The sequence below is a fragment of the Aythya marila genome, assembly GCF_965140915.1.
Source record: "Aythya marila genome assembly, chromosome: 20".
Taxonomy (NCBI): Eukaryota; Metazoa; Chordata; class Aves; order Anseriformes; family Anatidae; genus Aythya; species Aythya marila.
Genome location: NC_139061.1, coordinates 10,907,849 through 10,934,784, shown reverse-complemented (window position 1 = coordinate 10,934,784; position 26,936 = coordinate 10,907,849). Strand labels below are relative to the sequence as shown.

At 43.8% G+C, this 26,936-nt stretch overlaps 1 protein-coding gene across 1 annotated transcript in view; it reads right to left on the bottom strand.

Annotated features, from left to right (window-relative positions):
- Positions 1-967: 967 nt before the first annotated feature.
- The window catches only part of KSR1 (kinase suppressor of ras 1), a 63,449-nt gene continuing 37,480 nt past the window's right edge, over positions 968-26,936 (bottom strand). The window contains 18 exon segments of the mRNA XM_082776461.1: positions 968-3,894; positions 6,974-7,107; positions 7,466-7,601; positions 7,908-8,039; positions 8,474-8,607; positions 9,333-9,429; positions 10,277-10,656; positions 11,739-11,784; positions 12,064-12,118; positions 12,749-12,790; positions 14,036-14,204; positions 14,508-14,614; positions 14,719-14,780; positions 15,314-15,397; positions 16,162-16,222; positions 19,454-19,456; positions 19,459-19,929; positions 22,120-22,267. Of these exon segments, the coding sequence (XP_082632587.1) occupies positions 3,816-3,894; positions 6,974-7,107; positions 7,466-7,601; positions 7,908-8,039; positions 8,474-8,607; positions 9,333-9,429; positions 10,277-10,656; positions 11,739-11,784; positions 12,064-12,118; positions 12,749-12,790; positions 14,036-14,204; positions 14,508-14,614; positions 14,719-14,780; positions 15,314-15,397; positions 16,162-16,222; positions 19,454-19,456; positions 19,459-19,929; positions 22,120-22,267 (2,340 nt within the window). The 3' untranslated portion in view covers positions 968-3,815.

Below are 26,936 nucleotides of genomic sequence, written 5' to 3'. Positions count from 1 at the left end.
TCGCCGCTGTCCCACAGCACGGAGAGCCCCGGCCCCTTGTGTCCGGGAGGGCAAAGCTGCCCTGTGCGAGGCGGGCTCCGCGTCCCCGGGAGGGCTGCGGGTACCGGCGGCAGCCACGAGGCGGCGGGGAAGCCCCGAGAAGGGCGGGTTCGTGCCTGGGGACCGGCCGGGGCCGGCTTCTCCTCAATCCTTCACGGTAAAGCCACGGGCACGCTCAGTCGGATAGGATTTGTCGCAAGAATCCGAGCGGGTTACAGCCAAAAAAAACCGTGAGCGGCCTCCTGGCTCCACCTATTAAAGTGGTTGGAGGAAAGGTCTGCCCGCTGCTGAAGGCCCCTTACGTCTGATCCTGCCACGGGTACAGCACAGACACGCTGAGTACGGCCTGTGGGAAGGATGCAGTGACTGACAGCTAATACCGGGAGAGGAAAGGAAATAGCTCAAAGGCTGTGAGTTAACAAGTCTATCTAGTGAGGGAAGCCGATAGGACGTAGTGCTCCTCTCTGTAGCCCTTGCCCTCGTAGGCTCTAATACTGTTTTTTACTTTTCCCTGGCTGGGGTTTTGGAGGGTTACAGTAACACCGGGAAACAAAGGTTTGTCAATCCTGCTGCAGGGAGCGGCGTGCTCAGGGTGCCCACCTCCCGTCAACCAGCACGTTACCCCATAGCCCACCAGGGATCACGCTGGTGAATGGGGTGCCCCAAAGTCGGGGTGTTTGTTGCTCAGCCGAGCTCGCAAGGACAAGGGTCAGGGGGCTTCAGGTGGGACAGGGGCTGGGGGTGCCCCTCGGCTCCATGGCCAGCCTGCCTTGCTGGGGCAGGGCTCAGCGTTGGGCTCGCGGGACAACGCGGGGACCTCCAGGGCTCGCCCAGCCCCGGCCCTGGCTGCCACCCACCTCCACAGGGCTTGGCGGGGCAGGAAGGTACAAGGCAACGGGGAGAAAAAGCTCAAAACACAATTCTGTAATGCTTGCTTTATCCAGAGCAAAGATTTATTCACTGAAGAGATTCCTACATACCCAGAATTTTATTAGCATAGAGTGCACTTTGTCTTTTTTTTTTTTTTTTTGCTGGTTGCATAAACTAATACAGAAACTGTTATTAATACTAACAATTTTTAATTAATTTAATAGCAATTCTGGAAGACACTCAGTTGATAGAAAATATAAAAAAAATTCTTTTACTGTACAAAGTTTACATCACATTTGAAAAGAAAACGTGTCCATTTTCACCATATTACAGACTCCATTTACATTCACTACTGACATGTGGCTATTGTAGCAGCATTGTACAGCCAGCTTCACATTTACAACTCTACAATGGTACAGGCTTACCGTGCTTCACGCCCTTACACCAGCACACGAGGAGACAGCACACGTGACAGTACAATGCGACCGAGACCGAATGACTGTCGCTTGGTTTGCAACATAGTAAGGGATAAGAGCTTGACTTCACAGCTGTACAACTCCACTGGTTTTGTTTGACTTCTGTGTATCACACCAGCTGATTAAAACAAATATTATCCCAGAGACAGTAATTGGTCCCTGCTCTCTGAAACAACTGGGTTCAGGAGGCTGCGTTTTGCTTTCAAGGGCAATTTATGGGAGTTGAACGCAAATCCAAGGAAGGGTTGAATTGGGATCTCAAATCTCAGGATTTTAAGACGTATTTTGAAACCCTTCCCTGGAGCAGCAGGACAGGATTCCCACCACCAGGCACTGCTCAGCCAGTGTGCAGGGATAAGCCTCCCGTTGGCGTTCTGCACACCTCAAAGCGCAGCACGAAGGGACGTGAGGTTTTAGGCAAGCGGCCATCCTGAAAGCAGGGGACCAGTGCTGCTCTTGAACTACACCTGCAGGCAGTCATAGGAGAAACAAATTTTCTGTGTTTTTCAATACTATTGTTTTGTTTTAAGCTGGCTAGTCATCAGTGCTGGCTGTCCATCCAGCCACTCACCTTATTAAGAGCGATGAGAATACATTGCTTGCTCAGCATTGTGCTCGCCCGTGGCCGCAGCAGCGTTACCGCTGCTGAGCAGGCGAGGACAGGCCGAGGAAAGGCTGAGGGTTTGGGAGCTGGGCTGCTGCAACCAAGGGAGGGCTTCGGCCTGGGGGTCTGCCTCTCAGCATCACTATGCCATGTGTTCCTCCCCACTTTTGGGGGTATGGTGCTGTTGTTACTTCAGCAGCACTTGCTGGGAAAACAACCTCTGTTTAAGCCTGTGGCACAGTATTATTGTGAGAGAGCAAACAGCAAATCCTGACGAGAAGCAGGCGGTGTGGGTTAGATGCACAGGGTGCATGGAGGGGGGTTACTTGCTTTACAAAGTGGGAGGGAGGAAGGAGGTCGAGTACCACAATGCCACACCTGGCTACCACCAAATTTTGTTTTAATTTGAGACACATCTTAAAAGTCAGTCACTGTAGCACAATATTTCTAAGAGAATATAACTGGGTTACGCATGTAGCAGGAGTGAAGCTCTCTGCTCAACAGGACTCAGAAGTCTTTTGCCACTTAATTTTCTATGAAAGTCAGCCATCTGTGAAATAGCCAAATTGAGGGCCTGCCCCTTTGCATGCTTTATGGAGGACTCCAGAGCTCTTCTCTCTGTGATCCTCATTTCCAATCCTTGTAATGATGGTGAACAGTATAGAGGAGGAGTGTAATGTACTAGTGTTAAGTGGGATAATGCATTGGTCTCCTTAAATGCAGTAATAATGTGTCGTTTATAAACTGCATATTACACAATGGAGCATGTGTTTTGTTTTATGTCTTAAAATTAACTTTTGAAGCAAGTCTGAGCTGTTGGATTGTAAGGTTTTTGTTGTGCTTAGCTTTTCCCAAAACTACTGTTGAGTCCTAAATGCCTTAAAACCAACAGCTTGCAAACTTATGTGTCTGCCTCTAGGAGCCAGTTAGAGAGGGCACAGGGGAGAGAAATGGATAGCTTTTACTCTTGTCTTTCTTGCCTCTCCCTGGAGCTCTGGAAAATATCACTTGTTCTGCAAATGGGGTGGTGATTGGGCCAGTAAGCATCTAGTCTGGCTGAGCAGCGTTATGATTCCAACAGTGCTGTTAGGTCAGGGGACTAGAATTTGCTGTGCCTGAAACTGTGGAAGAGGAATTTGGCAGCTGGGAGCTTGCCTTCCCCGCGTGCATGGAGCTAAACCCGATCTTGGCAGCATGTCAGCACCCTGCTCTGGGGGGCGATAACAAACTCCCCTATATGAAGTAGATTTGTATTAGTGTAACTTAAACCAAGGTAACCCAGAGCTTGGACCAACCCTGCTGAAGCAAATCACGGAGTAATCACAAACTGAATAATCAGTTTGGAAAAATCATAATGCAATGGATCAGTTTTGCCTTAGTGAAAGGAAAACATAATTTTAAATTATGTTTTAATTTTATGAGCTGCATAGCTGTTCTGAAAGAAGCCACTTCCACCTGTCTTAGGGAAAACAAATGCTTTGAAGGCAGAAGACAGCTCTTATTTACACTGCAGACGCAAGAAGGAACTAGAAATAGGTTGGTTTCTTTTCAGTGCTATTTGAATGGCTGTAGTTAAGCTTGATTCACCTTTTATTATGTTTTAAAAAATATAGTTCACACAAAAGTATCATGTAAACATTCTTTAAATAACTGCTGGTGCTCAGGCGGAATTCAGACTTTTCAAACAACACAGGCCTGTGAACTGATGGTCGTGCGGCTTTCAGCTGTGGCTGCACCAGTTTCGTAGCTTAGAAGATTCAGTGAAGGTTTCTGATGCTTTGTGTAAGTAGGTAGACAACATTATCACAAGACAATTAAACGCCATGCTATATCTTTTGATTACTTGGTTCCAGGATTCCCAAGCCAAATCTTTCAAAACGCAGGACAACCTTGCTACTGTTAATGCTGAAAAGAGGGAGGAGGTAAAGGGAAAGAGTTGTTTATTTTTGTTTCGTTGTTGTTTTTCCCCCTGTAAAGCTACAGTCATATAAACAGAAATTTAAATGGGTTGGATTCTGGTCTCATACAACTTCAGATCATCCAGCAAAGAGTTTTAAGAAATTAAGCAGCAAACATGTGAACTTACTTATGCTAACCTCATTAGTGAAAAAATACAACTCAAATGGGAGAAGTAGGAGATTTTCATAAATACTTAAGGTGGGTAGAAGACCTGTTTTCAACAGGCTTCTGGTTTCCTTGAAATAAAAAGGGAAGGAGAAAATTACTTAGTTTTTGTTTTGGTTTGATTTTTGTTGTTTTTTAAGGGAAAGGAACGGTTCTGACAAGGTACATCAATCACTTCAAAAAAAACATTTGCTCCTCTTTATAGATTGTAGCAAGTGAATAAAGATGTCTTTTCCTTCACCCTTAAGCTGTTAGCATAGCTGTAAACATTTTCACTTCAAAATGCCTTCTTACACATATGCACTCAGGTGACAGCAAAGCAGACAGCCTGAATACATTCTTTTTGGTGTTGTGTGCAAGCATCTGACTTTCTAAAAGAATGAGTATGTGGATGTATTTGTCCTCACTGAGGACAGTAAGAACCTCTCTCCCTGGTTCCTGGTGCTTACCCTCCTCTGTCCCTATTCTTTCCCCTTGAAAAAAAAAAAATCAAAATCATGAATTAGTAAGGAATGAAAAAATCTTTTCCAAAAAGGCACATAATTGTGTTACCTACAATTCCGCAAAGCTCCTAATGTGAAGTCAGGCATTTTGCTGAACAGAGGATGTAAACACGAGCAAACCATAGAATTCAAAACACCAGATTTGCAAGGGGAGGAGAAAGAAGGAAAGCCCTTCAGTCCCTCTCTTTTGCACAGCACTGTAGCTGACCTCAGCCAACCCACGTGGGCCAGTTTTGGGCACCACTGGGGGCCTGTTCCCAAGTAGGCTAAGGGACTGCAATCTGCCCCAAGCAGAGCAAGGACCATCCCTCTTTTCATGCAAGAATTACCCTTGCACCCCCTGAAAAAAACTGCCCCTCAGTTCAATGCTATGCTGGCTCTCATCCCACAGGAGGACCGGCGCAATCTGGCCCTTGAGTCAGGGTGGTTTGCAACACAAGTGAAGTGTTCACTTGTCAGCTGTGCCTTTTGAAAAACGCACCTGGCTCTGTTTGGTCACAAACCCCAGCCCTGCACTAGGGCTGACAGCACAACCTCAGACTGCAGCTAGGAGAATGCAGCCTTCTGCCTCACGAGGCCTGGGGGACCTGTGCATCCTGCCCGTGTCGGCAAACCCCCGGCCTGCTGGGCAGGACGCCCGGCCCTGCGCTGCGTGCACCTGGTTAGTCAGAGAGCAGATCACTAGGCCCTCTCCAGGAGGGAGCTACAGCCCGATGAAATGCTTCAGAAGTGAGAGATGGCCACGTTGTTAGACAGTAACTTCTTGCAGACAGTTGTTGTTATTCAAGCTAACAGCCCACACCAAGCAGAAAAAGGCAGAAAAGGAGAATTCGGATAAAGTGTTGATTATGTCCATGGGTTAATTTCGTGGTTTTGTTTTCGCTTTTTTAAATGGAAGGTGATTGTCCGAGTTGCCGGTTAGGATGCAACAGATGGAAGCATGCAAGGTGGAACCCATTATTGCACCAGTAGCTACAACCTACAGAGAAATATGGGAGGGGAGGGAAAAAGACACCGTGAGAGTTAGTCTTCAGTTATTTAAAGCAAGCCCTTGTGAACTATTATAAAGCTTACATCAGAACAAAGCGTGGGGTTAGTGCAATATTTCTCAGCAGATCTGTTGGAGGAGATGTGAACGTGTCTGTACTGGGTTTGGATCTGATCTCTGCCTGACGTGGCTGTGGAGAGCCTTCCAAGTGTGACCTGAATGTGATGTACTTTGCAGGGACTAAAAAGCAACTGAGCTGCCTGCATTTCCATTTCACTGAGCACTACTTCAGCTGTCAGCGTTGATGCGTAATGCTGACACTTAAAGTAATTCTCCCCTGTTACATGCTTTGAGCAGAGAAGTATTAATACATGCAAATGTGCAGGAACCAGTTGCAGTAGGAGGGGGAGGGTCTGCGAAAATAATTAGGGAAGCTGCTCTGCAAGGCACAGTTCCACAAGCTGTTCATGAAGAACTCCCTATGGAAACACTAATCCAGAATAATCACTTGGCAAATTACTCTGGAAATGAGCACTCTCATGAACTGACTGCCCAAATGGGAAGCATTACTTCAAGTTAATTTCCAATGTGCTGGTAGAGGACAATGCAGGGCTGTGTGACTGCCTGCATGGGAATGTGCAGACAGCTTGGGCTCTGGCTGCTCGGCCCTGTCTGGTTAGGTAGGGGAAAAGATGCCAAACAGCCAGAGTTAATGATCCAGACTAAGTGGATCTGATAGTATGGAGAAATGAGGGCATGAAAGTGGTGCCACACAGAGCCATCGTGGTGGAGGGCACTGTGTTTCTGTGGAAAGGGAAAAAAAATAACAAAGGGCACTGTGGTATCATGCAAATCTCCTGGCAAAGAAGCAGTTATAACACCATTTGAACACCATGATCCTCCTTTGAGACAGAGGAGAATTAAAAAAAAAAAAAAAAAAGAGAGAAACTGTCACAGCTGCGGCAGGATGATTGAAGGGAAGGGGCAGCAGAGCTGAAAAGCGCCCACCTGAGGTGGCCGGCACAGAGCTGGCCACCACAAGCTGTGCCTGGAAGTAGTTTGGCAAGCGCCTGGGTTTTGTGGAATGAGCGCTCCTAGGGGAGGCACGAGGCCGTGGCTCCATTTCTGCCAACTGGAGTTTGTTTGCAGGCCCTGCTGCGTGCCCAAAGAGGGGCTGTACAGCACTGGAGATTAGGCAACGGTGTCTGAGGTGGGAATTTCGGGCTGTTCTGCTAGAAAAGCAGAACAGCGCACAGTTACTCTGCTACTGAAGGGCTGACGGACCCCAGGAAGGCAAAATAAAGCACAGGAATTACCAGTTAGCAGTTTCTGAGCAGCACAAGTATTCTCAACAACAGCAGATACTCACTCAGCAGACTTCCAGAAATGCCCTGGATGGGAGAGACGACGATTCAATTTTGGCAGTTTTTCAAGCATATCCATGAGGACAGTGAAGCTAGGTCTCTCACTGAGATCAAATGACCAGCATGCTGAGAGAATTTCCTGCAAAGGAAATTTCAGGCTCATTATCTCCACTTAGTTCTCATGTCAGCTGTTCAGACCAAGCAACTGACTGAGCAGTGTGATTTGTGGGAGCCCAGCTAGAGCTGCTTTTTAACAGACGTTTTGGACATTCTAATAATCAAACAGTATCCTGTGTACCAGCAGATGCCCACTTCTGTATGACAATAATGGGAAGAGACTTGGAATCTAACCTGTCTCATTCTAATCTGTTCTCTCTCCTGCCCTTTATCTTTAGAGTTACAATAAGAGTAAAATAAATCCCTTTAAGCAGCTCCCTCTTTTCCAGCATCCCCAGTGAACAGCTATTTGGAAGGTCTCCTGCAACTGATGTACTTACATTCACTTCTTTCCCCAAACTAACAGTTGCAAGGACTTGTTTCACTCCTTCACCACTTCCAATCTGCCAGATGAGTGCCTCTGCAGGCTGGTTCTTGAAGGGCCATTCTCTTGCTTGGAGCTCATACCACACAGTCCTGCAACATCAACAGAGAAATCAAGGCTTTGCCCACTCTTAAAGAGAAAGATGCAAAACCCTGACACAGTCCCAATTTCTTCAGATAAGCTGTGGAAGGTGTATAAAGCTGTGCAGCAAATCCCTCCCAGCCTACCCACCTCCCTGTCAAACTGTCCTGCCCACATCTTTTGTAGCAGGTGAGGAAAACACATCCTAGCTAAAATCCTCAATCTGAGAAAAGAGGGTCGCTGACTGGCAGGGCTCAGGTCTGTATCATGTCTCATTTGGCAAGCTCCCATGGTACTCTTAGGTATTCTTCTCTTACCCAAAGGCATAGATATCTGCAGCTTTGGAGAAAGGTAGCTTGTCTTCATCTTTGCCAGGGGCCATCTCACGAACAATTTCAGGGGCCAGGTAGCACAACCAGTCATGAGGCAGCTTCAATTCATTCTCCCTCCTGAGTTCAGAAGAAAGAAACCATACTGAAATGCTATCGTGTAAAGCCAGAACCAGCACATAGCTCATATTTATGCTTTGCCTAATGCCTTTATTTACTGAAATGTTTTGTTTTGGCTAACATTTTCTATTTTTCTAGCCATATTAACAAAAAAAAAAGACATGTAAGTGTTGGCCTGACTGTACAGCTCATTCTTGGGCTTGAAGTTATTTTTGTTCTGAGCCTTAGTTTATACATAACTTTCTAGCTGTGTGCTAGTGGATGTGTAGAAAGGACTCTGCTTTCAAAAAAAGAAGTGCATATTCCAAAACGTTTTTAAGTACTAAAGCAATCACCACTCCTTACTTGTACTGTGAAATGCATCAAAATGTTTCCTTATTTGATCATTATTTATCACTCTAGAAGTGGACCAAAGCATTGAAACCTCCACCTACCTTCCTTCCTGAACCACACCTGAAATCCCAAATAATCCGAAGTCAGTGATCACAACTTTTCCATTATCATAGAAAACATTCTTGGATTTCAGATCCTTGTGTACAATCCCCTTGGCGTGAAGATAGCCCATGCCCTAGGAAAAAGTTGATATTCAGAGATGTCTTTTTATTTTCTTGTTTACAAGCCTCTAACTGGGCATGCTTTGCTTTGTTGCTTTGTTACACACATTTACTCCAGAATAAATAATGAATTTTAAGTGAGGACACAGCAACTGTCTGGCTTATGCAGGAAGGGTACAGGGAAAGTCTGCAAGGAGATTTTAGCTCAGTGCTCAGCCTCTGAAATGACGCCATTCTGGAGTCTGTATGCGTAAGAACAATGAGCTACTGACACAAGCTTGCTGACGAAAATCACAGGATACTTCTGCCAGGAAGAAAACCAGCAGAAATGCTGCTCAGTTCAGCAGAAACACTGCAACAGCTTTAGAAATGTTACTTCGGTTGAGCAATACTGTAAGCAAGTACTGGAAAACTGTGCAAGTCTGGGGGAACACGTCTACCTCAGAATGCATTAACTTAGGAAATGTGTCATGCATTTCTTCATGGTTCCCCTTACCAAAATTCTCCCTCCCCAGCCCCTTACTAGCAAGCAAAAAGTCTATTTCTATTCTTTCAGGTCCTTAGCTTACTGCCCACTTCTCTTTATCCAATTTCATGTTTTTCCTGCTGCAACACCCTGTGGCAAGTTACAGGTGTGGCTACTGAGAGCTACTGAACCACCCCCGCTGTGCGCTCTCAAGGCTCTTGCTGAGGCACTGCTCACAAAGCAGATGTCTGTTAGCAGGATGTATGCTCTTACCTTAATGATCTCCTGTGCTATCTGCCTGGTTTTATTAATATCCAGGGATATCTTGGGGTCCCTTACAAATGAATGAAGCGTCCTTCCTTTGCAGAAGCTACAGAAAAGAGGAACAGTCTTGAAAAATGCCTTTAAAACATTGAAGGCAAACAAAAATCAACACTGGATGCTCAACTGGTTTTCTTATGTTGACAGAATCCCACTCCTACTCGAACTGCTGGGAAATGCCATTTCAAAGAATTTTAAGGGCCCAATTGATTCACAGCTGTACGGGTGTACACATGTACAGGTGAGCCACTGTTAAAGCACATTCAAGCGTATACAACAAATGCTTATGTGTTTCTTCAGAGGACCAGTTCTTGCTATGCTATTCTGACAGCTGAAGTCCAGTTTTCAAAACCTGAGCACCGGCTTCTGCTGGGGCTACTGCTCACTTAAGCAGGAAAATTCCTTTGGAACTGACAACTGGAAATGATTAAGTACCACCTTGCCAAGCTACGAGAGTGGCATGCTGCTGGCCTGACTTAAATTCAGCCTTCATATGAACATCCCCAAAAGCTGTTATCTAGGGGCTAAATAATCCTAATAGCAACAAAATACTGAAGACAGAAGAGGAGAGAAAAATAGTAATATTCTTGCCTAATCAGCGAGTGTCTCTAAAAGGAACAGAAAGGATCAGATAACTGTTGTATTATTAACCTCAAGTATTATGTTATTGCCATTGTGCTGAACTGGATGCATCTGGAAGTAGGTGACAGAGGAACAGCTTGTTCCAGATTTTTTATATATAATTATTTTAAACTATAATACATACATATAATATCACAAATACTTTATTTGTTATGCAAATATATAATTTATATAATTATAGAATTTTATTCGGTATTATTACTATTGGCAGTAAATATGTATAGTAATACTGAGATAAGGTGCTATATCCTCACCTGGTGATGATTGCTAAATGAGGAGGGTTCATGCATGCTCCCATGAAAAGCACCACATTCTCATGCCGGGTCTGTCTGTAGTTCATCACCTCCTTTTTAAAGAGCTTGAGATGATCCTGATTGTTCCCATCTATCTCCAACAGCCTGATGGCTACTTCTCCATGCCATTTCCCCTTGTGAACCTTCCCCCATCGCCCTTGGCCGATAGGATCCCCTAGTTCAATCTGTTCAAAGGGAATGTCCCATTCTTGCAGGTAGACGCTGGTCTGGCTAGGTTTGCGATAAATCATCCCTTGCAAGCGTGGCCGCCTGTTTGGCAGATCTTCCACCTCATCCTCATCATCTTCGGGTTCTGATTTATTACTCTCTGGTTCTTCCACCTGTTTATAAACAGAGAAAAGAAACCTGTGCTGAGAGTCCCACCTGAGGGACAAAGCAGCCTACCAGGCAGCTACAGAGGCTGTTCTGAGAGGACTTCAGTGGGCTGGATGGACATACTTGACTACGGCTCAAAGATGTGCTTCAGAGGACAAAGCCATTTTAGAAAGCTACAAAAGACATCTTCTGTATGTCAGTGTGGTCCGGTGAAGACACAAAAGGCTTTATCCCATTGAGTTAAACTTCTAGAACCAGCACCAACATCTAGGGGCTCAGTGTCACTCAGAACATGGCCCTTCAGTAAATGAAAAAATGCTACAGACCATTCCAAAAGGAAGCCTCCAAAACCACTTCACTCTCCAAATAAATGTGGGGTGCTAAGTTTCGAGTTTGTGGTGTTTCTTCTTTCTTATGTTGCTGTTGGTGGTCGTGGTGTGATTTTTGTTTTTGCTTGGTTGTTGATTGTTGTTGTTTTTTGTTGTTGTTTTTTTTTGAGATTACTAAAACTCTCCTGTAAGACTTGCTCCAAAAACATCTGCAAGCTTGACACAAAATCCAGTAATTTGTGCTGAAATCATTGATTCTACCTCTATTAGTTTACCCACCCCCAAATAAACCCATTTCAGAGTCCGTACTGCCAGTGGAACATGTGCTTAGGCACTAAAGAAATCACATAATATTATGGATTGTGCTTGCAGGATTTACCATGAGCTAACCTGAACACTGGAGGCACCTACACGTGCAGCACTTCCAGATTTGAGGTCTGCAGGGTACGTAGACCTCGTAACTCCAGCAGGAGGCCTGCAGCTCTTGTAACGTACAAGTAGCTGCACCAAACTGAGCGAGCCAGACATTTGAAATATGTCATCTTAGCCCAACTAGAAAAAAGTTGTTTTTATTACAAGTACTTCATTGTTTCAGCCTAGCTGCAGAAATCATGAGTTTTCAATTGAGATCTTTGCAGTACAGTGGAACTGAGGTGAGGCCCACCTACTCTACTCCCACAGTTCCACAGCCACAAATTTTATGTGGTACTTAAACGTGCCACCTCTGACTGTACACAAGGGCAAACCAGAAAACCTACCTCTGCTTCACATTCAACTCCATCTGCGTCTGGCTGTTCCTCAGCTCTAGCAAGAGAAGACAGAGTTACAATGACAGTAATGTTTACATGTCCACCTGAGCTGGAAAAGTAGGCTGCTACATATGCCATTAGTGGAGTACGTAGTGAGAAGTAGTAAATAGAAAACAGATCTTGATAGCACTATAGTAGGTCAAAGGAAAATACAATTACTGTTCCACTTAACAGGGAAGAACTTTCTAAGCTTCCTGTGGCAAGTAAGAGAGTAAGATCTGAAGATTATCAGGTAAACACTACAGAAGAAAAAAAAATTAGAAACAATACTTACTTAGTGTCTGCAGCTGTTTCTGAAGGCTGTGCTACTTGTGCAGGACTGGGAATTTCTGGGAAAACAAAAAAAAAACGATACATATTTTACATGATCTCTTATTGATCTGAAATTTAAACATTACAGTAACAGGTATTTGCTTCTTATTTAGGAATTAGAAAATAAATTCAACCCCTGACCATAGGATTTTATACATCTACTTATTAAAAAGCATCCTAATCTTTCCTGTACTTACATGGCTGTATATTACCAGCTCCAGTCTCCTTCACATTCACTTACCTAATTACCAAATATGAATTGTTGCATCATTCTTAAATCCCACAGGCAAGAAAATCAGTTCATAAAAGTGAACTCAAGCACTCTTGAACTTTGGACCTATTTATACTAAGCATATAACCGTAAAAGTTATCCTTTATGGAAGAAAAAACACAGCTGTGTATAGAATCCCATAGTAGAAATCTGTTGTTTTACAACTGAATATTAGCAGTTGTACCTTCGTACCTAAATACAAGGAGAGAGTGGCCTGAATTATATATTGAGATACATTTCCGTTGTATTGCACACTTTTTTTTTTTTTTTTTCCCTAAAAGCAGAATTAACATTCTTGAGCAGCATGCAGAATTTTACCAAAAAGTTACTTTTTGGCAGCAGAAGCTGGTTAGTAGAATTAAAACAATCAACTCACCTGGGAAGATAAATTGTTGTCTATGCTGAATGTAGTAGGCAGCTTTTTTTAATAAAAGGACAGCAAAAAAAAATTATGAGGAAGGAAAAAACAAAACAAAACAAGTTAGAGGATCATCAGCACGTGTCCCGTATGCATTCAATGAATTAGTCCCAAGTCATTGTTTAACTGATTAGTAGATTATCAATCAGCCTGCTTGAGGGGGGTGAATTTTAGCACATGCATCTTTCAAAGACTAAGACAGATGATACCTATCAAATAAAAGCTATGTTACCAATAAGCTAACAGTCTGGTGGGAAAACAATACATTCGGACTTGAAGTGGCAGAAGCAAACTTTGAGAACCTACGGATGCTTAAAGGCAGGCCTGGATAAAAGCTGGTGCTTCAATCCTTTCTTATTTCTTCAGCTTCAGCTTTTCCAAGACACGTGCAAAGAGGCGAAGCTCTGAGCCATTTGCAAGCATTTATTTTTTTAATCTCAATGAATTTGAATTATATGTCCTAACAAAAGTAGTTGCAGTAGAATCCTTGATCTAAACTGGCACTGCTTCTGCTCCTTACGAGTAGGCAAGATCAGATCAAAAGTTTGATGCACAATGCAGCAGTATTAAAGGCTAGATGCAGCAGGTACTGAGCAGCATGTGACTTCATTTCCAGATAGAAGGAATTAGGTTTGTTCTCACTATGTAAGTCTTGCCTCTATCAGCTTTGGTAAAGACTGCACATTTGTGTCCTTAATCTGTAAAGTATGTGGAGTAAATTACTTTCACCATACACATCTGTCGGATGTTCTAAAAATGAGTGTTGGTTGTTGGTTATCTTTTGGAAGATAGTGATCGAAGTAATTCATCCCAGCTCTCATTTTAATGTTTTGTTCTAGCAATCAGCTTACTTATTTGGTCACCAGAGGTTTTAAATCATAAAGCAGGCAGCATGCATTTTACAGTACAATAAGAAAAGGGAAGAAAAAAAGAGTATCACTTTTTTTTTTTTTTAGTACTCTTCAGAGAAAAGGAAAGCAGAAAGACCATATCATGTAAGAAAAGTACTGGCACTCCTCAATAATTTGTCTCCTGCAAAGGTATCTTGTCGATACAACTTTAAAACTTCTAAAAACAGATCATTTCCTTTTATCAGGTATCAGAACATACTTTCAAATTTTGCATAAGATACAACTATATATTCAGAAACCTGAAACTACTTAAAAAGTCGTGGTTAGCCTCTGCTTGCATAGATGCCTTTTTCATCTCCACAGAGTTTTTTTCTCCTGGAAGAGATGGGCTTACCTGGGAAGTTAAATCGTCCATCCCTCTGGCCCATGGGAGACGGGTTTGGGGGAGGTGTTGCACTAGGAGGATTGGAAGACTGGAAAGGTGCTGGAGAAGATGGTGTGGAAGAAGTTGTAGAAGAGGGATTACTGCTGGAGTCCAGATGATTTATTGCTGGTGGATGCTCCTGGAAAGCAAGAAAAATTGCTACTGAGAAAATAACAAAAATACAGATTTCCCCTCAATGTTTACTGAACAACGGAGAGAAGAAAGCTGTTCCTAGCCTCAATCATGGCATAGTTGCTTTAAGTGAGTAGGGGGCTGGAGCTGTGCACATCCAATGCTTTACAAGCTGGAAACATCACATCCCAAGGTCTCTTTGCATTGAGGTGCTATTCTTGCTCCAACCAGCAAGGTACTACTGTGACCTCTCCTTACTGTAGCTCCCCTGTGACTTACAGACAGAAGACTCACTTCTGTCACCACGTACCTTTTTAGTTAGTGCTTTGGGAAGAGTTCCGAACTGCGGTTCTGTTGGTCTGTCTACTGGATTATTGATATCAGAAGGGACAGACTCTGTTCTCCTTATTTTGGTTACTGAAATCAGATTGGAGAAGGGAGGGAAGAAAACCTTTAAATCAGACTTGCTCTCACGATACCATCGGTTACACTGAAGTGCTAAGAATCTGTAGAAAACTTACTGGGGAGGAAGGATATTCTGCAAGCAGGTGCCTCTTTAGTACATTTGTTGTGACATTTTAGTCTAAAAGAGAAACATTAAATGTTAAACAGCAACTTTTCTTTCCCCAGAAGAAGCAGCCAACCTTAATTTGTACTACTTATGCTAATCTCAAAGAGAGTTCTGGAAAGCTCTGGGCCCCAGAGCAGGCCCATACATTTATATGAAGAATCCTGTTATGTACACCATTAGGCTAATGAAAGGTAGGTAGACATCTTAGTATCTCGTTTATTTCTAATACCATTATCTTCACTGACTCCTGTCTTACGACAGGGATCTGCTAAAATTTCAACATTCTGGACTTTCAGAATATGACGGAGAAAACCAAGGCCTTGCTGTTATTTAGGCATCCAGTTCCCACTACAAGATCTGCCCATTATCAGGTACGAATCCTGTGGCAGGGAACTAAATTTGGTTCCTCCATGTCAGGCTCCTGACATAAGCACATCATGCAAAGCATCCCATTGCCAGTTTGACTGAAATAAAAAGCGATGCCACAGTTAGTAGTGCATATCTTGAGATACTTGTTATGTTAAAGATCATCTCTGTGTGCTTACCTGCAGTACTTGCACTTCACCCCGAACATCATGCTTTTCTGACAGACTTGGCAAATCTGAGATAACCAAGACTTTGTAGAGAACCTAAGCAGAGAGAAGAGGGGAAAAATTACGTTAACTACTATCTAAAGGAACCTAAGCTTGTTGGTAGTTATGGACAAGCCACGCTCCTTTTGCCTCTTCTGAAAGGGGCAAGTGGTGTTATGTAAAAGACTTCTTGATTTTTCTGATCAAAAGCAACTGAAAGAAGGCTGGCATCAATTCTGCTGAACTGTTGCTAGCCCTTTATTCTTGAAACGGGGCTGAGAGGTGCTCAGGGGTGTCCCTGACTGTGGAAATAGGGTGAACATGAACACACGTATCAGAAGGTCCTCAAAACTGCAGCTCAGCAAGACAAGGCAGATTGCAGCTCTGAAGCCCCATACAAAGACACCCATGTGACAGAATATCACCTCCTTCCATAAAAGCAGCTCAAACTGCGAGCTTTGCCTTGTGAAACAAGCAGGTGCTCAGAGGGGGCAGCCAGCACACCCCACGTGCGGGTCCAGCCCACAGGCATGCGCTGCCCACCAGGTGCCGACCCCTTTCACGTCAGTGCTACACTAGTCACTGTGGAACCGCAAGTCAATTGGCCTTGTAAAAAAGATTTCAGGGGCTGGACACATCAGAGACATTAAAAACAGATGGATCTGAAATACAGAGTTACGGCTGAACTTGAGAAAAATGAGGTGCCCAACCCAACTTCAAGCCCATCTAATAACAGCCCTCCCTTCTACAAACACGATAAGTAGGAAGCTGGCCTGGGCTGTCCCCTTCCCTCTGTGGCTTCCACAGTGTGCATCACTTACCTGTGTGTTACAGCTAAGCCAAAATCTCTTCGTACTGTTTGAGGGGATCCTTGGGAGAGTTCTGATGGAGAACAAAAGGATATTTTAGGGACGTATTAGTCACCAGCATGCCTACAAGTCTGGATGTAAACACTCATAGATAAGAACTAGCAGCCAGGACTCCAGTAGGAGTACAGCTGAGATTGGTTTGCCTTCTGTGGTAAAACTACCAGCTACTACTCTTATTTTGTTTCACATGGAGGCAATTTAAGGTAAGATTTGGTGGTGGAATCATAATTCTTCCTTCCTTTTGTTAAATCATTATGTTTTATATTTAGGGATTACAGAAGTTCATTTGATTAGGTCTAGGCCATTCTCAAAACAAAGTGGACATTAGCTTACTTTTAATTAGTTTACCACAAATACTATCACCTGCTTTTCATACGGTGTCAGAGTATTCTTTTACACTGAAAATTATTATTACCATTTTTTAGACAGAGCCAGTGTGACCCAGAAGAATAAAATGATTTAGGTCGGATCACTTAGCTAGCCAGTAAATGCAGAAAATGAGACCTAGACTCCAAAATCCCAGTCTAGTTCTCCAGTGGTTATACCACAAAACTTTGTAAGACCTCTCAAATATTAAGACTCTGGCGTATTTCCTGAATTAACTCTATAGCCATGTTACAAATCTGGAGAAAACTCAATCTGCGGGCAGCAACACAGCTTCAAGACTGGACACTGTCAAGGCTTACAAAAAGACACTTTCTCTCTTTGGCCCTAGATGGCACCAAATTCTCTTTTATGATCACTCCAGTGAACGTTTTAAGGCATCTGTGGTCTTCTGCATCTTAAGAAAAGGCTGGCATCACTAGCTGTTTTTTCAAGGAATATTGCTGAGCTAGTGTGAACATCCAAACCACAATTAATTGATCGTGCATTAATCATCACATCAGTTAAGATGTCTAAACCCTTACTTCAGAGTTCTAAGGAATGTAACAAAGTTTGGAATTTAATGGGACTTAAAAGAGCCTACAGGGTAATTTTTAAAACAGACAATATGACTATGTGCACAGAAGCACCAAAAGTCCTAATTTCTGTTTGAATTGTTTCTTATGCCCTTTTTTTTATTTATTGCATAAATTCCACCGGTCTCCACAGAGAAATGCTCAGACGTCTGCTTACATCTCCATTTTAGAATTTTCTCTTTATACTTTTTCATTTCTCAAAGTAATTCCTGGGATTTTTGTTTTAAAGGCCATTAGATAAATGCACGCTGTCTCATCAGGATCAGCAAATGAGATGCACGCAGTCTCATCAGGAGAGATAAAATACCAAATGGCATTGATACATCACTGGATAAAAGCACAAGTCCTAGTCCTGTAAACCCTTAAATATGTGAATAGACTCATCAACATCAGAGGAAGTATTCTGCGTTTAGCAACTTGTTGGAGAGTTTCTCAAAAAGTTGCATGCAAGTGTCTAATTTCAATACAGAGGTACTTGGCAGTGGATATCCAAAGACACTATCTAAAGACAAATGGTTAGATGTGAAGTTATTTCTAGTACCAAGGGACACCAGTATCTGTTCTGAAGTCACAGACAAGCAATTGCACACAAACCCCTTGCTTTAACCCTCTAAACATCAGTATTCCCCTTCCTTGCTTTTGTTATCTGAAGAAGTACCAGTTACAAAGACCCTGTAAGCATCCTGCAGTTCTTCATCTGGCCAAGCTCCTGTTAAAGTTAACAGAAACTCAGGGATACAAGGCCCTCGTGAGGACCTCCAAAGGCTGCACAGAGATGATCACACTGCAGGTAGTTGGCAAGGACAGGTTCTTCTCTCCCAGTCAATGAAATGAAGACAACCCTGTAAAAATCTCTTACCGAACCTAGAGAACAGAAAAGAAATTTGTTTTTTAAGACATCTATATTCACGTGACAGGATACACACTTTGCTAGAGCAGAAACACTTTCCTGCAGCCTTTGACATCGGATTTACAAACAACTCTGGTTTTGCACAATTTCTTGAAGTCACTCCATAGCCAATATCTGCCTGCCTACAAATCCTAGGCTTTGCTAGGCAGAGCCCCAGCTGCAGCCCGGGAACGGAGCATACAAGAGTGCACCTGAATTTTGGCTTGCAGCTGTGACGTGTGAATGGGACTGTACAACTGAGACAGCTGCAAGGCTCCACAGGGCAGGGTCTGAATGAAGAACGTGCCGGATTTTGCACCTCCTATCATGCTTATCAATAGGACCTGTATTACAGCAGAAACAGGTTCTTACAACTGACTTTCAGTACAAAGCAGTGTGTTGGCCACAGGTCTTTTCAGTTCAAGGTCACATTTTTCACCCATTCTTAAATGGAAACCACTTACTTGCTACGTTTAGAGGCCTGGCAATTTGCACATTTTAGTGTACACTTCATATGCACTCAAAATGTGAAAGAACACCGTACTGCTTACTAGGCCCCACATTTACAATGATTTCCTTCGTGTCAGTGAGCCGGCAGTCCAGTACTACAGCATCAAAAGTCCATCCAAAATCTCAGCTCCATTCTGAGCTAGGCTAGTTTCCCTTATCTAAAAATGTATTTTTGGCAAGGAGGTCCTGAGTACAACAGGCTCTCTGAACTCTTCCAGGAGGTCAGTGTTATTTAAGTTATAGTGGTCCACTGCCAGCTAGAGAATTTGGATGCTGACCTAAGTTTCTGCAATGTTTAGAGACAGCCAGCGTTTCTGGAAGGCACATTTGTTTCCCGGTTTCAACTATTAGTTAAATTAAATTAGATAAATACCTTTCATCCCACCTTCCCCCCAACAAAGTGCATCTCAAAGCCTGGAACAGTCCAAAAAATACTGATGTATAGCCTAAGACCATTTGTCTTTTTGTGGAGGTATAGTTGTCATATAGACAGATGTTTTGAAGCTCACACTAGCAGCTAAAACACATCTTAAGATAAAACATAAAAGGACACTAGCCACCTGAACAGTGAGGAACATTTAAGGTCAAAAAAGAATTACAGGATGTGGAATTAGCTGTTAGATATTTGAGAAAATTTGGTGGGGCTCTTTAATAACAGCAGTCATCCCAACCTCCCCAGCAGGTGAAATTTCAAATAAAGTACAGTCAAAAAGACGGTTTTGTGGTTATCTTAGAATATCCCACTGATACAGATTGTAAGACCACGGTGAAACCACAGTCAGGTAACTGGACACCAGATCTTTTACACAGCATCACAACTGCAGCCCCGAATGCCCTTTGGGATGAATACAGCCCACCAATGCCTGTGGGGAAGGAAGTATCACACTTACTTTATTGGGGGAACATCATCTATCCTATTTCCCAACTGTGATTCGTGGGACTTGCTCCTTGTGAGGGCTGGAAAGTTAGGTAGCAGCTGAAAAACCTTCCGGCAAGGGGGAGGAGGAGTCCGTGGTGGCTTCAACTTATGCCGCCTCTTCGCCTGAGGAGTGGTTGGGGGAGTGATGGTGATGCTATGAGGAGTCCTTGGTGTTAACCTTCCACTGTGTGCAGGGAAGGCAAAAGGGTCCAGGAGGTTATCTGCATAGATAGAAGGTCCATGACTGGAGGAGACAGAATCTGAAGATGTGATTGTAGACACTGACACAGACCGTGCCTGCTGGCTATTGCCCTTGGGAAGGTTCAGTGCAGCGTGAGTCCGTGCGGGTGCAGAGGAGCCAGGGGACTCGGTCGTGTTGGTAGCGCTGTGCTCTCGGCGTGCCTCAGGAAGATTCACCAGCACATCATCTTTTAACTCCCCACCTGTGCAGCAAGCACAGTAATGTTAGATTTGGAAAAAAAAATTAAAAAGCTGGTAAATGTATTTAAACTACAAGCTGCTGTTTCCTCCTGTTTTGCATCTAGCCAAGCAATTCCTTCTCTTAAGATCCATCTAAGACATCAGCTGAAGTTGTCTTTCTGAGAATGGCAGTAACTGTCCTTTTTTCCTAACTGTATCTCAAAGCTTAAAGGAGGTCTTATGTTGTAAGATGGGCTGAGTTTTAACAGATCGGGGCACCACTGAAGAACATGGGATACGCATATCTGCATGAAACAGACACCCGCATCACCCTGCAAACCTATTTGGATTTGGTACCAACCTGCTTACACAAATCTGTACATCCAACCTAGCACCCTGACATCTTTCAGATTGGCTTCTGGTAAAGAGAGGAAATCATTTTCTGTTAGATAACAGAACTGCCAAATAACACTGAAAAGCTGTTAGATTGGAATAAAAGGTATTGAGATGTTCCTAACACTCATTTGGCCTACTCTCTCTCTGGCGTGTAACCACTGGCAGAACTTACCTGCCAGCTGGAATACCGAGGCGCTGCTGTTCAGTTACAGGCAGCAGCAGCACTCAGCACAGAATTGGTGTGTTTGTCCTGACTATTAGCTAGAGCTTCACCAGGGACAGACAGCTGGACAAAAAGGAACCACCACAACCTGCCGGATCACTGGTGGAGCTCAGCACTGCCTTCTGCAATGCTCGGCTCTGTAGTTCAGACTAGTCCAGTACAACTCGCAGACCAATTCTAGGTATAAATGGCAAAAACAAGCACAGAGGCCTGCAGGCGGCAAAGCACGAAGGCATAGATTATTGGGATAATCCTGGGGCAGAACTCAGCAGGATAACTCTCTGGCTTAATTTTATGTATGTCCTTAATGACTTAAATCAAGGCAAGAAGTCAAAACTTCAAGCCTTGATGTTTCAAACACTGCTCAGTGTTTGAAAAAAAAGATCATATACCTGGGACTAAAACAAAAAAATCCTCTCTCTCAAAACACACTTTTCTTTTTTTTTTTTTTTAACGAAAAGAGAGGAACATTAATACAAGTACACTAAAATTTGGGCTAGATGCCATTTCTGTGAGTGGATGCCATGCCTTCTGAACAATGGCTGTTTTTTTCACAGTATGGATGGGAAATATTTGACAATGCAGGATAGGAAAGATTAGAAAAAAGGAAATATGGAACTGAGCTGTTTGTTGGCTTTTCCATTAACTAATCTTTATGATTTGCGAATGGTATGAACTGTCATAATACCAACAGGAAACAGCACCTTTCAGTGACAGATTGATAACTGTTACAAAGAAAGATCTGATGCACACTGGTACCAGTATGCTGTGAGAAATGCTCTCATACCAACCAAATTCACAGTGCTTTGAAAGCAGCCTGGGGCAGGTGACAGGAGAAGACAGTGAAACAGCAATCTGGAAGTGTGTTTGTCTGTTCTTAAATAACTTGGTCAGATCAACTTGCACACTGAACACACATTCCTAATTACACAGTACCCTTCTATACTTAATTTCAATGTAAATCAAGGTTCTTTCTAGCTCTTACATCTGCTACTGGTATTTGGCTAATGATTCTACCAACTCCAGCAGAAAAACAGCAGGAAGCAAGGGTTTTAAAGAGAAGTGAATCAACTGGCAGACTGCAAGCTATGCGGTGATAACGGGCTGTCAGAGGAATGTTCTGCTTTTGCAAAGCATTGAGCTGAAAAATACTCAGGTTTCTGAGCAACATCACACTAAACAGAATTGCACCTTCTCTCTGAGCTGGCAGTATTTGGGGAGGGGACTACCCACAAGAAATCTGTTTGCAATCATTAGGTCAAGGATACTGAATGATGGAAGACAACTGGAGCATCAAACTCAACTCTGAACACAAAGGGAATAATCATACAGTTTCTATTGAGTTGGAGAGGGTACTTCCACATACCTTTATTTCAATAGCTGAACATGATGTCAAAAACAAATCCCTTCCATAGCTCTAGATGTGTTTGATCACTGCAATTTCTTGCACATCCAAGAACCACAACCTGAAACTGGTTACAGCATATACCCAAAGACCCAAAGGTTTCTGCAGATTGTCTTACATAAAAGGAAGCAGGATGTGATCTGGGTTGCTGAGAACCTAATGCCACAGAACAGAAAAGGCAGTCTGTACCTGATTCAGTCACCTTCCTTAAGCAGCTCAGCGCCCCATTGAGTCTGGAGCACTCTTCATCTCTGGCACCACATCTCTTCATTGTTTCTTTCACCTTTGACTCATTCATTTCGAGTAAGGCATCTAAGGTTAGTTCCTCCGGTATTCTCTGCAGGGGGGGGGGAAAATAAAACAAAAAAAAATCAATGCACATTTTTTTAATATACATATATAAATAAGACTGTCATTTGGTTTTCTGATGTAGTGCCATTGTCTCACTACCAGGTCTGACCCATGATTTAGTCATTTGGTAGTGCATTTCTCTTAAGGACCTCTGGGTCAGTAATGATCACGCAGCAGCAGTGCTCTAAAGCTTCTCTCTCCTCTCTACACCACAAGAGACCAGGCGTGTGCCTGAGTGTGCTCTGCATCATTAGGATGTTATTGTCTGTCTCCAATATTGAAGTTAGGATTACAGTTGATTGAAATATTCTTTCCTCTCCTTGTGGAAAGTTTTCACTCAGTATTTTTGAAAAGCTACCAACTGAAGTTCATCTTTTTCATCAAAAAACAAAGCAGGAAAAAAAAATTCAGAGAAAGGTATTTAGCTTTCTGGTGAGGAAATAAAAAGTGCAAAGTGTGGAAAATGGCATAACAAAACTACAAAGAGATAGTGACCTCTTCCTTGAGTAATTTTTCCTTCACTGAAGGACCAGCCTTACCAATACCTTGCTTAGAACAGTATTTGTGAAGAGCTCATTGTGCCCCTTAATATGCTAATGCCCCAAAATAACAAGGTTTAAATCACGCAGACACAAAAGATGCAGGACGCTGGAAAGCATGAAATCATCTGACGTTTCCTTACAAAACTGAGCTGTATTGCCTCTCTTCTCCATCAAATGTTTCCAGTGTAAGTCTGCAGCAACTGTGGTTAATAAACAAAACCAGGATACTCAGTGCAGATACCCAGGAATTTCCCTGAACGTTTTGCCTAAACAAACCTCACTGCTGCCTACTCTCACAATGAGATCACAAATTTCACAATATTTGGCCTCTTTCCTAAAAGTTTCATTTCAACTCCTGGAATCATGATACATAATATTTCAACTTTTATTTAAACAGGAAACTTAAGTGTATCTGTTTGACAACCAAAAGCTTGACCCACCCACCAACCCTTCAAACACTAAAAAACTACAAATCAGATTTGAATGAGTGTTACTAAATGTCCTTTTAAGATCACATCTTTCCTAATCCAGGCTAAAGATAGAAGTTAGTCTGGTTCCTAAAATTAAGCGATGAATCAAAACTGCTTTCACTGCTTTAATACAGGTAACTGGTCTCAAACACTCCAAAATGCTCAAATCATTGTACTGAGAGCACTTAGCTAATCACACCATATTATAAAGCAACTAAGATAAAGGTTACCTGCCCTACTTTAGGCATCTCAATGTTAAACATCTTAGGTTTGAACTAATTGCCCTAAAATCCACAACTCAAAGATTCCAGCAGGAAGCCAGCACAGGTTTGTTCCCAAAATGCCCCATGCCAACTGGGCTAATAACAACAGCATTAAACCCAGTCTGACTCTTTGTGATTTCCCCAGCACCCTCTGAATTCCAGCCCCCTGCAGGCAGATGAGCAGTGCACAGAGGCATCTTTGTTCAGCTGCATCACAAGGCCAGTTCTGCCATGCAGGGCACCAGCCACACGCTGCTCTGAAAGGGAGAGTTACGGGGGCAGGCAGCCATGGCACGAGCACGGCAGGGAGAAAGCTTTCTGCACCACCATGAGACCCTGCGCTCTAAAGCAAAGAAGTTAATGCTTCCACCAAGCATAAGAGAAAGCCAGTGTCTCTTACAAAAAAAAGCTTTAGCCCCCTTCATGCTTTTACAGAGTCTTTTACAGGGGACTACAGCAATGCCATTCCTGTGTTATCTTGAAACATTTCCTCACTGCCACCACTCCCTGCTAAGAAAACAACCTACATTACCAAGCCACTGTTTTAAGTAACAGTGCTGTGCCAGATCCCAGCATAAACTACCAAGTCACGTTACCCAGCATCACTGCACTTCCCCAGCCTTTGCACGGCACAGAAGTAACCAGTAACTTATTACAGCTATTACAGGTCAATCAGTAAAGTGAAAGAGACTACAATTTCCCCAGGAAAGCAGAGCACTTCCTTCATAGCCGGTTCCATGTTGAAGCCCAGGCTTCAACAGCCAGCACGAGCAGAGGAGAGCAGGGCCAGGTGGGCTGGCCGGCCCCCGGGGATCCGACTTCCTCAGCACCGCTCTATATGCTTTAAATACATGGAGGCTAGAAAAAAGAAGGAAGTCTCTTCTGCAAGCCTGAGTCCACTCAAGTAGCCGTGATGCAGTCAGGTTTTTCTGCTCTCCTTCCACAAGGAGGGCAAAGTACAGCAGTTACCTGGGGCCCGTGCTACAGCACCTGTGACAAGAGCCTTACACCCATGCAGTGGGTCCTCAGCGGAGTAAGGACTGGCCCATTAGGCCTTCATACTGAAAAAACTGAGTGCTTATTGAAAGTGAACTTCAAGTCGTATCGATGCGAGGAGCTGGCTATTTTTAACTCACCCCAAATTAGCTCTCCTGGTTGTGCAAGTATCGACAAGGCTTAACTGGGGAATTCCCATGCCCTGCTGTAAGAGCTATGTGGAATGGCATCTCGGTTTCGCTCCTGCCTTTCCGAGCACAGCACTCCCACCCAAGGGACGACTCACAAGCACAAAATTGTTATCACAAGCACTACAGATGCAGGAGGGTGGTGGGCAGGGGTGGCTGCAATATTCACGGAACGGCCGTGGTCCTGCACAGCGGGGTTCAGAGCCTCACAGGCCCTTCTCTCCCTCCCAGAGGAGCATCACCGACATTTATTGGCACGGAGAACTTGCCATTTTTGTCCCACTTCATGGTTAAACTCCAGGATTGCCCATTCTTGCAAGGCTGACAGCATTTAGTGCTTTTCTTTTTTAAAGATCAACCCCCTGCAACAAGGAATCTCCACCTTTCACTTTAGTTTTCAAGCCTTCCTAGTTGTACAGAAAAAAAATAAAATAAATTTTCAAAAACCAAAACATTCCAATCTATTGATCTTCTCTAAAGTGTCGGGGCATTTTTTTTTCCTTCCCTTACTCATCTGCAGTACACAACCACTAGGAAGGGCTTGAACTCGATCACCCCGAGCTGCCTGGTTTCACTTCCTCAGGTCTGTGCCCTGCAGCCCAACGCATGGCCACAAGCAGCCACGGCAGCCCTGTCTCCATGCTGCCCACGTTGCTCTGCATCCCGAGCAGTTTCACCCCGACACACACACACACCCCAACCAACAGCCCGGCCTGCTGCTGGCTTGTCCCCATCCTGGGCCAGCACGTAAAGCCCAATTTACTCTTTTGCGCGATAGTTTAATTTTGGAAAAACAGACTAGCAAGTTGTAGGAAAGTATAAGTACAGAAAAGGAGATTATAGTTAAACAATCCCGATGACCTTGAGCTGGGAGCTCAGACTTTCTGAACCTGCTGCCAGTCCCCATGACACGCGACAAAAGAAATAAGCCTTTGAAGAGGGGGAGGGAGGGGAAGTAAGAGGCTTTCTTTAAAGAGCCACTCATGTGCTGCACACATACGGTGGCTTAATATAAAACTGGTCAGCCTGGGCCCTGCACGATTGGCCTTATATAATTTCTCTCTGTGTTAGCCCCCTCAGTCTCCAGGAAAACGATGAGGGTGACTAGTTCAAGATGGATCTTACAACAGAGCCGATCGGTGCCGGTGCTCAGGCTCAGCGGGTGCGCTGGGAGGGAGGTGGGCGCCAGCCCCCTCGGTGCAAGGCAAATCCTGGGCACCTGGAGAGCAGTCACTGCCCATCTGCAGCACTGAGGACCAACGTGTGTCCAGCAGAGAAATGTGGGTCTCCACCTACCTCTTCATGGGTGCTGCAGCTTTAAAAAAAAAAATGCAGCTTTACAAAAAAACATGCAGCTTACAGGCTTGCATTAGGGCCAACAGAGGTACCATCTCCTTGGGCACACTCGCCTCGGCTACAGAATGACGTGTCAAGCTGCAAGACGTTCACGTGCTACTCTAATAGGGTGAAATTAAAAAAAAAAAAAAGGCAGGAGACAGAACCTGCTTTCAGTCTTTCTGCACCTAGAAGCGGCAACAGCAAAACCTGAAGCCTTTCTCACCACACACCGCCCAGCCCAAACCAGGACATCAGCCCTCTCTACAGCAGGTAAGGGGACTTTTCTACACAGCCTGCCTGCTCATCAGACACACGGACTGTGAGCTTCAGTGTGCACATTTAAAAGGGAGAAAAGCAAACCAGAGTGTCCAAGAAGCCACCCAAGCTATGCTGAATTAGCAAGGCTGAAGAGTTCAAGATAGTGTAAGGAGGTCTTTAATCTTGTCTACTGTCCAATTTAAATCCTTGAAACATGGCAAAAAAAAGCTGATATCTACCACAGTGGATGAGGTATTTTTGGTAAAGACTCTTTCTTCCCTGCAGATAAGCCTACAGAGCTAATGCTGCTGCTAGCACTTGGAAAAATCAGTCTGACCTGCCCCTCAACCTAGCAGACATGGCTCTTCCTATAAAGCCAGACAGCTGACGAGGCCTGAAGTGCCTCCTCTTAAATCAATACATTGCCTCAGCAGTCATCGTCCCGTAAAGCAGCAGATGCTAGGAGGGAAAGCCCATTACATAAGGTGCTTAAATTCCCACTGATAGCTCTAAGCAAAGCGTGTAAGGATGCTCGTAAGAACATCTTGCTCTGTTTTTCTGGTGCCTGGTGAAGTAGGTACTGAAAAATTGTTCTATTAT